General features: G+C 43.4%; 1 protein-coding gene across 1 annotated transcript; it reads left to right on the top strand.

Annotated features, from left to right (window-relative positions):
• Positions 1-1,076: 1,076 nt before the first annotated feature.
• On the top strand, positions 1,077-8,602 carry FAM237A (family with sequence similarity 237 member A). The gene is made up of 3 exons (XM_035331677.1): positions 1,077-1,217; positions 3,796-4,217; positions 8,262-8,602. Exons 2-3 carry the CDS (start codon positions 3,803-3,805, stop codon positions 8,399-8,401), a joined length of 555 nt encoding a protein of 184 aa, XP_035187568.1. The 5' UTR covers positions 1,077-1,217; positions 3,796-3,802; the 3' UTR covers positions 8,402-8,602.
• Positions 8,603-11,805: the final 3,203 nt, after the last annotated feature.

Genomic DNA, 11,805 nt, shown 5'->3' on the forward strand with positions numbered 1-11,805 from the left:
AGAAAAAAAAAGGTGGGGGGGGGAGCTACTTCCCAGCTGGTATGAACTGGTGCAGCTGCACTGACTTCAGGCATTCAGCAGAGCAGTGTGCTACATAATTTGGCCTGCAGACTACAGAGTTATGAAGAATGGTCTCACCTGCCCTATTTGCTTCAAATAGCTACTGTTAAAAAAATTATGCTGGGCACTGGTTAGCAGCCTGTTCCTGGATCCCCAGCTCTTTGCATGATTTATGCATGCCATGGGGTGGCTACAGCAGGCACAGTGAGCACAGGGTGAGTTGCCACTTACAGAGCTGAGCACGGGCCTTTTCACCAGTGTCCTCCTTCCATTCCCCTACTAGCATGGCCTGTTCTGGCATGTGCATCAAAGTTTTGCAGCCATTTCAAGTGGGGGGGGGCAGCGGAAAAGAGATGCATCGGAGAACCTCACAGAGAAGAAGTGCAAGAGTAACAGACCACATTAATTCTGTTTTCTGTGGGAGAAATGTAGCCCTTTTGGAGGGCACACAGCCCCCCCCCCCCCCCCCCGCAGGTAGCTCTCCTTTGCCTTGACTCGTGTGAATTGAGCTGCAATTAACAGCTCAGCCCCACAGCTGCAGTTAATTCCTTCACTGGGCTCTTTTCTGGGTCTCCACCTCAGTGGCCAGCAGAGCTGGACCTGCTGCTGCATGGGCTGAAGCCTGACCAGTGAATGCCCCTAGTTTTGCCACACAGACCCCTTTTCCAGGGGAGATGGAAGCGTGGAGGACAGAAGGGAGACACCTCCAGCAGCCAGGCACAGCAAGGACGGTGCCAGGTGGTCGAGCCTGGTCCGGACCCCCGGATCTCCAGCACGGTGACTTGCTTTTACCCTGACCCCCCTCAGCGGCAAACTGCCAGGAGAGGGGGCGAGGGGCCGGCTCCTCTGCCACCGACAGCCCCTCGGCGCCAGACGAGCCCCCGGGAGGGGGGACACGGGAGCCCCGCAGGGGGGCAGAGGAGTGGAGCACGCCTCGCAGCGGGGGCAGCTCCGCCGAGGGAAGCGGGGCGGGAGGCAGGTAGCGCCGGGTGCCGGGGAGCAGCGGCCGGGGCCCGGGGGTGGGGGCTGCTCCCCGAGCCCTGACGTAGAAACTAAGCGGGGCTGCCCGCCCCGGCTTCTTAAGGAGCGCGGCGGCGGCGGCGGGCGCGGAGAGCGCCCTGCCCTGCCCGGCCCGCCCTGCACGCCGCAGCGCCGAGGTAAGGGCCAAGGGCCGGAGGGAGGGAGGGACCGGGACGGGGGTGCCCGGCGCCTCGGGGGAGCCGCGGTGCGGGGCTGCTCCCGGAGGGCACCCCGCGAGGGCACGCCGGGGCCGGCCGCGGCGGGGGAGGGCCGGGCACTGGCGGCTGCGGCGAACTTTTGGGGTTCGCGCTTTGCGGCACGGCACCGCTCGTTACGGGAGGAGGGATGTGGGGAGGAGGAAGAGTCGGAGCCACAAGGCGCAAATAACACGCGCACACACACAAGAGAACTTCAGTTTATGGAGGGATTGACCCTAAGAACTGGAGTGTGAGGGGTGGGATTCGATGGAAGCATTCACCACGAGCACCAGTAAGGTACTAACGGAAACAGATTTCCTGGACATTCCCCCGGCTCTTGGCCACTGGAACAGCTACCGAGGCTTGCAGAAGACTTGAGCAAAGTGCTGCCCGTGTTCAAGCTGACTGTAAGGACCAGCAGTTGTGGATGCTGGCCCCAAGCAGTGCCTGAAGCAGGACAGACTCTCTTATTAATGCCCCGCCAGCAGCAGCCCCTCCATCCACCCCTCTGGCAGGTCCAGAATCCATCCTCCCTGTCTTACCTAGTTTTGTAACTTAGGAAGTTTCCAAAAGGGGGCTGGGAAGGCAGAGGAAGCAAAGTAACTAGTTACTGGCTGACAGCCCATGGAAAAGAAAAGAACCCCCGCCCAAGTGACAGAACCCTCCTTAAACCCCCGTTTTAGTAAAACTCCCTAGTTTAAAATATTTGCTTGGTTTCCCTCCCACCCCTATGATCCTATCTGAGATTGCCAGGTTGCCTTGAAGACTATAAGCTTACTAAACAAAGTTAGTTACACCCTTTGAAAAAGTCAAGGTAAGCAGATGTAGGTGCACATTGCCCAACATCTATGCACAGCCCTACACTGGGCAGCTGGCACCTGTGATGCACCAGCCAAGGTGAACAGGGCAGCGACCCACAGCAGGGCTTCAGCTTCACCTCTCAGAAAGCAATCAAAGGCTGCCTTGAGCAGCAGGGTACAGAAGAATGATGTTTCTGGAGATCCTGATAGCAGCACAAGGACAGCCCCATTACTACCACCGATGCCATAAACGACAGCCCACTAGGCAGAGCAGCGTGGGAAGTGTGTGCTGCCCCTCTTCATTAAATGTGAGGCTCAGATCCAAGGCTGTCAAGCCAACATTCCTCATGGGATCTTAATTCAGACTGAATATAGACTTTACTCTCCAACTGCTTTACAGTCAAAAGCCTCCAAAGTGTTCCTAGAACTTGGCCATGTAGCCACATAGGGGGCTAGATAAGAGTATCACTGTGAGGACTAAAATTCCCCAAAAGTTCTTTAGAATTGCAATGAAATACACTTGTAAAAGCAGCCTAGTGCTCCCTGCTCTTACACACTGGCTGTGGCTGGGCTACATTTCACACACAGTACCTCTGCATGCAAACCTCCTCCTGCCTTTGACATTTTTCATCACATAGCAGAGACGTTGCTTTTGGTCTTGATGAGCACTCATGGAGGAGGCTTTCTACATGAAAATATTAAGATAGTCTAATTAAGAGAGGTAGCCTCTTCCTCAAAAAGAGCACACACACAAAACAACCACAACATGTGTGCTGAGCTGTTGCTTTTTAAACAGAATTGTTTGTCCTAAAAGCTGACTTTGAAGGTCTCTGATTTCTGCAAATGGGAGGTTTTCCCCACACTATGATCTAGACTAAAAATAAACTCCCAAACTGTTCCACATCAGAAAGGTGTATTGGAAATATACTACAAATACTAGAAACATACTAGAAAATACACAACATGTACTAGAAATGAAATCTGATGGAGACAACTGAGCCTTTCTGTCCCTGAAAGGTTATTATTCTCTGGATTTCTCCCTCTGCAGCTACTTATGAAGTTTCACACTGTTAACCTAACAGCTTATTGTCAGCTATCTCTGATAAGCATCCCTACATTTATGCATGTGCATGTATACATGCTGCACAATACAGGTGTTATGCTGGGGCTTTGTTATACCCCCTTTTCAGAATTGTTCTGCATTTTAGCAGGTAAAACACTCCTGGTCAATGGATGATTTTACAAGCTACCATTAATTCATTAGAACACACTTTCAACAAATAGTTCTCTCTTTGCTGCTTGCTCGGGAGTATGCAGATTATTTTAAAGGGCTCATAAAATTTGAGGAAAAGCAAGACTTTCAACAGGCTTAATTTTTTCTGTAAAGAATAATGGATCTTTACTGGAAAAGTTCAAGAATTTGCAAATCAAAAAAGACCAAAAAACTTTCAATACAAGCTTCCAGATAAAGGAATTCATCGTATGGATCTGAGGATGATTAACAGTTTTTCACACCCCCTTCTTCTGCACAGAACAATGCAATTCCACTGTATTTATATTCATACATGCAAAAAAATACATGAATTTTTAAATAACAGAGAAACAAATATCATCATCTAGAGCCTTCTACATAATGTAAGATGCTAGGGTTTTGTTCCTGCATCTAATAGTGACACAGGAACAGTTTTTCAGCTTATTTTGGTTTTGTTATGTTTCAGTAACACAATGGATCTTGGTAAAAGAGGGAGGAGAATCCACTACAACAACATGAGGCTCACCTGCTCTCTGCTAATCATGGGAGTGTTCTGTGTGACACCTTTCCTCTGCCATAGCCAAATTGATCCACTGGCTCTTGGGCGAGCAGACCCCCAATGCTGGGAATCCTCCTCAGCTGTCTTACTGGAAATGAGGAAGCCTCGTATTTCTGACTCTGTCAGTGGCTTTTGGGACTTCATGATCTTCCTGAAATCATCAGAGAACTTGAAACATGGGGCTCTGTTCTGGGACCTAGCTCAGCTCTTCTGGGATATCTATGTGGACTGTGTGCTCTCCAGAACCCATGGCCTAGGAAGAAGGCAGCTTGCAGAAGCTGAGCAGAAGATCACTACTCTACATTCCCAGTACACAAGGAGAAACCAAGGTTACTACTTGTTTAATACACATCTCATAGGCAATAGAGTCTAATAGGAAAGGAAGGAGACACAGGCTTATTGTACTATGTGGTAACAGCACTGGAAGTCAGTGACACACAGTCCGGTACAGAACACATGTTAATGTTCAAAGTGACTCATGTTAATATTCAAAATTTGACCTCCAAATAACATGAACTCTAATGACAGCTTTTAAGTCTTATTTTGGGGGGTTGCGTGTTGGGAGATGGAGGGCAGGAGAGGCAGCAGAAATAGAAAGTTAAACACAGGAGGATTCAAATAAATATGACAGCTCAGCAGTTGAACGTACAAGAGATATTCTTCAACACCAACAATTAACCACTGTTGTGCCATGGACAGGCTAGTTCCAAATTCCCCATTCTGAGGACTGCATTAACCCAGGAACAGTCACACCAGTGCTGCAGGGGAGAGTGGCACTCTTTCAGCAGAAGAGTAAGGGTATGTTTAATTGCCATCTGGTAGTCAACCACTAGATGGTTCCTAGTTCTGTTAACTTAGTCCAACATACAGACAAAGGACTCAGGTGTGAACATGGTTTCAGGCACAGCTATGGATTCAGGAAGAAGAACAGGATCTATGAAATTAAATGCTGCAGTTCCTCACTTCCAGGTTCCCTGCCCCAGAGCAGAATACATAGGCTTAAAGCATCTCCACACACAGTAAGGTGAGAGCTGGTACTTCACAGCAGGATGTACAAAAGGTAGCACGTCACTTAGCCTCCCCATTCCCAGCAGGAAGCTATAGCATAGTTTTTCCTAAATCTTAGTTTTCTCCAAGGCTTCAGTCCTAATGCTGCTACCAGCAGATGCATCCTTCCCTGGAGAATAGCCTCTTTCAACAAGAGGCAGGTGCTATGCTTTGATGGAAGGGTAGGAGTGCTGCTGCCATCACCAACAGTTTAGTGCATAGTGCCTATGGACAAAAGGTAGAGCTGCCTTTCCACTTAAAAGGATTCAGACCCTTATCTCCACTTCCTAGATAAGAGCTTTAGTTATTAGGATTTGGGGGACAGTGTCTGTGGATCATTGAAGAGCCTCTCTGGGCATTTACCCATTAGGGTGCCTCTGAAGGAGGGACATGAACTCAGGATTTGTCTGCCCCGGGGACACTACACCATTGGACATTCCAGCTACTACCCCTAAATCTGATTTTTTTTGTGTGCATTGGAAGACAGGACTCAATAGGAAGGATTAAGAGGTCCTTACACCCATTCCCTGCAGAGTATTTTAGCCATTAAGCTAGGAATTGTATTTGAATCAATCTCCCAGACTGAAAAGGAACTCATGCAGTGACAGATTCTAAACTGAACAAACAACCCCAGATGTATTTTAAAATGGCCTTAGATATCACAAAGGCAAACTACTCAGTCTTGACCAGGCTAATGCACTTCTAGGTACAAGCAGAACGTAGCTTTACACACACAGGCCAGAAGTAATATCAAAACCTAAGAGTACCACCGTGCTAAAGCACCAGACACTTCCCCCCCCCCCCCCCCCCCAAGAATATAACTTCAAATACTGCTGCCTAAATTCCCTCTGAGCCTTTTGTTTGCAACTAGTTCTTCACATCCATACCATAGTGATTTTCCTAAACAAACATTTTTTCTTCAAGACTAATGGTCAAGATTAAGAGTCACAACATGATGTGTCTTAAAGTACGTTTTGTTTTATGATTAACACTGACTTTTGTTAAATCTCTGTGTATAGGAATAAAAGACACTACTAATTTTTCTCACTTTAAGGGAAACAAGGATTTCCACCCCCACCCCCCTTTACATCTGTTTGGTGAATTGCAATCAGCTCATCTCGTTTCTCCATACCTTTGATTAACATCAGTTGGTAGCAGGCAACTCATAGCAGTGACAGACTACATTTTATTTCTTGGAGGAACTACGTAACCTCCTATCCAAATCTCCCAGTTTCTTAACAAAGCCAGCTGCTTAATCTTGGTAACCCTTGACCTTACTGCCTTGTTTAGTCAGTGAAAGCAGAAATCAATTGTTAGTAATTGCAGATAGACATCACATTCTAGCAGACAATAAGGAACGGAATTACTGCTTCTTAAGCATGAAGAGATGTACAAGCTTGTTTTCTTAGCCCAAAGAGAAACATTAACAGCATTTAAGTGACCTGATATTCTCTTCTTATTCCACATCTACATGGGCAGGTACAAACAGCTTTCAGTAGGCTTGTTTTAAAGGAGTAAAACAGTAAAGCAATTATTATTTTCTTTATCCTGTTACTTTTACAACTGTTTGTAACATCTTTACCAGAGGTTTTTCTACCTTATTCCTCTTAAATATTTACAATAATTGCATCTGTTTGAATGTCAAGATGTCACAAATCAGGGATGATCTATAAGCTTCATTCGTAGTTCCTTAAGCATGCTGAATAGAAAAATCAAGACAGTTCTGGACATGGGACATAATACTTTAAAAGTAGCATTTATTACAACAGTGTCAGGTTTCAGAACTAAAGGATAAATCCCATGAGGTTATTGTGATAACTGAGTAGCAGAAATTGAGCTTGTCTAAGAAAAGTGTAAAAACCCAAGCAAAAAAACAACCAACCCAACGAAATACAACAACAAACAGTAGTCCTTGGTAAAGCTTCTAGATAGTACTGAACAGAACTATCCTGTCACACCTAAGAAACACCTCCACAGTTCCCTAGACTTAGCATTTTAAGGAAACAAGGTTGTTCAACTGCACACCAAAACAGTGGTAGAAGTATCCCAGGTCCAGACTTACGGCTTCAAACACCCTTTTCTGAATCAATATAGTCCTGCTAGGCTCCCGATTGTAGTTACCAACGGGTCTGAAGATATTCTTCAAGCTCTACACAATCCATGAAAAAACACAACAAACTCAGAACTGCTATACAAGTTACTTGACAAACTGCTTCCATCCATTGACACCATACTTAACCTAGAAGTACAACAACATGTTTAATCCCCTAGACAGCCCACAGAGAAGTGCTAGTCAGCTTTAGATTGAGACAAGTGGGGGAGGGTCCTTTACAGTTACCCAACCAAAGCACTTTTAGTCATCCATTCCTTTCCCCTTCCAGAACTTAAACACTGTGAGAAAAAGCAGGTTTCAAAAAGCACTTCTTATATATCACAACAGAGTAGATACATCATAGCTGTAACAACTCTCAACTAGCCAAAATAAGAATTATAAAACACAAGGAAAACACAACTTTTGCACTCACAGCAACTCTTCTTGAAGAGTAATTGTAGAAGATCCTCCTCCAGAAGACACATACCACAACCTCAGCATCACTGTTTGAAGAGTACATATACAAAAAGCCCTCTACCTCTTTTCTACCTCTCTCCTCCTCCCCCAGCAGTCTTCCCTCTAAGAGTGGCAACAGCTGTGCACTGCTCCCCTCACAGGTGCAGGTAACTGGGCTCAGATCAGCTATTGCATATGGTCCAGCTGCCAGGGATAAGATACAACTTGCTGTCCCAATTCTGCCAGGGCTGCAGGGTGCCAAGGAGGTTTGTGGGACAAAAGCTAATGTATTAACCTTTTTTTAGTCTGGTAATTAAACATACACTCTGTTAAAATGTTAATTTTTGAGAAGATGAATTGCTAAGAAAATATCCCATACAGTTCCTCAAGGAAATACCCAACATGCTGATAAATGGTGTGGGAGATCTCATTCACTGTGCAAAGACAATGATAAGCAAGTAAGTCTGTAAGACTGAGCAGACTCCAGCAGATGAATGTTCTGACCCCACTAATTACATGTGGAAAAAATTTATAGGAAGGCTGAAGGAAAAGGTCTGTGATGGGGGGAAAGACCAGAGTATTTGTCAATGAAAGGCAACTTGCAAATGGAAGGATACAGATTATCATCAAAACAAGAGGTCTGGGGTCATGACAGACATTTACTGCTGATAAAATAGGGACAGTAGCAGCTAAAGATGGGGGAAGCATGGATATTGGAAACTGCGGCTCTGCCATTTGTAAATTGATTACTTATATGAGTTTTCATGTCACTTTTCAGGGACATTTTCTCATATTCAGAGGTCACCAGTTCTGAAGAAGAAAGACATGTTTGAAGATTTAATAAATATACACATGAGTAAGAGTAGATCTACATTACTTGGAAGAATCATTGGAGAGCTAGGGAAAAAGAGGAAATGACACATTTACTTCAAGATCTCAGTCTGTAGATTTTTTTTGAACTGTTTCTCTTGGATTTTTGCATTTTAATTCTCAGTGATGTTAATTTACATAGTTGTAGCTATTCTTCCACCATGAGCACTGTATTTCTGATTAACTTTGTGTATTATTTTTTTTTTTACACTGCCTATTAATTTAGTCACCTTAATAAACTGCATGGTTTATAAGCAGTTGCCTACTTTAATCTGTATGTATATCATGTGACCTACTCAAACCCTTATCTTTTGGGTGGCAAAACAGGAAACAAGTGATCTTCCAATAACATATAGACAAACAGAGCAGGAAGCTGCCAAAAACCTCCACCAGCTCCAGGACAGGATTTGAGCTGAGGTGGTGATGTTTTACTGAGTGCATAGTTACATGCACACGCAAATCAACTGCTGCTGAAAGACACCATCCTGCTCAAGAAAAGTAGTATGTATTTTTATAATAAAAATATCATTAAAAAATCTTTTCAGTTTACCAGCAAAAATAAAAATGTTAACAGGTGTTACCAGCTCCTCTGTTTTCACAGAACCTCTTTATAGTATTTCCCCCAGCTTTTTATTTATAAAAGTGCTTCTTAAAATGTTACATATTCTCTCAAAGTATGTAATCAAAGGAATTCCCACACACAACTTGCATTTGCTTCTTTTTTAGTTGGCAAGCTCTTTGTGACCAAGTTTTCTCTGACTTTTATTGATAACTCTAACACAATTTAATATATAAACCTAATGCAACCAAATTTTGGGCATATAACATTTGATGCTTTGATGAATTACTTTCATCAAAGCCTGGCCAGATGAACGCAAACACATTTCAGCTTTCCAGGGCAAGTCCATTTAGTTGCTCACTCAAAGTTTCTTTCCTTGAGCATGTGGCAATTTATTTGTTTAGTTTCAAAATGTCCAAAGAAAACCTCATTTGCAGAAGCATTTTGGGTGTTCAGCATCTTGCAGAAATAAGTTTGAGTAGTAAAATGTTTAAATGAAATCTTGAAATGGTTACTGGGCCCAAACAAAACAAAACTTAAACATAGTCCAATTTGGGTGAAATCCTGATCTAATGAAAGCAGATGGCAAACCTCAAGAAGCCTATCAACTTCAATGTAATTTAATTTGTGCTTAAAGTTAAGCATGCAACAAACCATTTAAATGTTGAAATGTTCAGAGGAGGGAACACTAAAGCAGTATCAGTGCAGGAGCACATCCCTGCCTGCAGCCACTGCCTATAAGACTGTTTGGCTACCATGTGGGAGGGAGGCAAGGGCATTTTACAGGAGTTCTGCTCACTCTTATTCTACTGTTGATAATTATCTAAATTGTATTAATATATCTAAAAGCCCCATTATGCACAGCTTTGTATTAACATGAGAGAGTCTTCACCCACAGTCCCTATAGCTACGAAGACTAAAAACAGAGTATGATAGGGGCTGGATGCCAGTCAAGTAGGATCGGTATTGTACTAGAGTGGACGTTATCTTTTCCCATATGCTCTCAAACTACAAAACATAAAAACAAACAATCTGAACAGGTACTGTTAGACTCTTCCACAGAGCCCTTTGGGAAGAGGCTAGTGCTTCCCATCTTGATATCCTCTTCCTCCAACAGGATCCCTAGAACAGGGCTGCTGGCAGCCTTCTTCCTTCTGTCAGACAGCAACAGAAATGGAGAAATACCACTGCTGGCCATGCTTATGTTTAGCTTAAACAAATTTGCAATACTGCTCTGCTTCAGCAAGTTCCTTAATTAACAGGCTGTAGCATCATTTGTCCTTTGAGGAAATGGACAGGGAAGGATTAGTATGTGGAAGAAAGACTAGGAAAACATGAATCTTTAGCATAGGCTACCCTATGGAGAATGTTTGGAAAATGCTGATGTAAAGGAGACAACCTGTTGTTTTTAATTGTGCTGAAATAAAAAAGGGGATGCAATTGTATGTAAACCTCCATGTGATAAAATTCCTAAAGGAACTCTTACATCACATATTCTCTTCTCTCTGAAGGACTTGGAGCTAAAATTGTTTTATAACATAGGTCTTACTTATTTTTATTCAGGTCTTAACAGTTTGGCAAAAAAACACAACCAGATGATGCTGTTTGCTATTGATACACTCACTATAAACTCGGGCCTTCTAGGGTGGCTGTGTTAAGAAAAAGCAAGTGCTCTCAGTATGAGATGCAAGAAGGTTTGCTATACAGTCTCAAAAGAATAATTCAAAATTGTCCTGTGGTTAAACACAGGATATTGCCTCCTAACACTCTCCCCTGTGAACTCCGTTGCAGAAATTGGGATGAGCCAGGATTGTTTTTGCAGATACTGCTCTTGGCTTGCTGTTTTTCAGTCTGAATGTGACAGGAGAAGGATGGGATGAACGTTTCTGACTGAGATTACTTCACTATCAGCTGGACCGAGTGACAACAAAATAAAGGTCTTGAGACTTTGCCCCTTTCATCTCACAGACGAAAGCTAAATAAGCAGCTAAATAGCTGCTTATTGACATGGGAAAACACTTCCCTGAGTTTTTACCTGTTGCCATGAAATAAGAGTTAAATACGAAGAGGTTCAGGCATATCTATCTATAAGCATTTGTGTTCCATACCTGTCCCATACTGTATCTGACCAAACCAGTATTTGTCAATTTGTCGTCTGTCACTGTTTCCAACCATTTTTAATTCAGATGCTCCTGCTCTGAAGGGTATTCAAAGCCTCATCAGAAGCTGCTGCATATCTTCTCATAACCATCAGTTATGTTCCTTGGATCGTTGTTTTTATCTCTTGGCACTGGTATATTGCAAAAGCTACTAAGCTTCTATTTCACCCTACATTCTATTCATGTGATAATATGGATATATGCACTTCCTAGCAAACTCATCGTTAGTGATTTCCTGTTTTCTGAGATCCTTCTCCCTCAATTATTTTCTTTACCTTTCATCCTCTTCACCCTTCATTTGCTAGAGAAAAAACGCTTGTTAGTTTTCAGTTGCATACCACTCTTAGTTGCTGTAATTCTTGGATGTTTGCATTATATGTAATCAAGGGTTTCTGTGATTTAAACTAGCAGAAAAAAACAGGAATGTTCATTACCACCAGTGCCAGAGTGTAACGTCTTTCAAGAAGGTGGCTGAGGTGTTACATAAAAGAAAACAAGACTTCTAACCATTTTAATAAGAGCCAAACAGCTCCTTTATCTCAGTGATTATAATTCGTTATGAAAAATAGAAGAGAAAGAAAACATGGAAAATTAAGCGGTCTGTTGAGCAGCTTTTCTTCAGCACTACTTTTCATCCACCTTCTTCCTATTGCATTTCTTATTGCATCATATTATACATGAAGCTAAGCACCAGAATATATAATTTACCTGTTATCCCCCCCTCCCCAGTTTCC

Source organism: Oxyura jamaicensis, chromosome 7 (assembly GCF_011077185.1).
Source record: "Oxyura jamaicensis isolate SHBP4307 breed ruddy duck chromosome 7, BPBGC_Ojam_1.0, whole genome shotgun sequence".
Classification (NCBI taxonomy): domain Eukaryota; kingdom Metazoa; phylum Chordata; class Aves; order Anseriformes; family Anatidae; genus Oxyura; species Oxyura jamaicensis.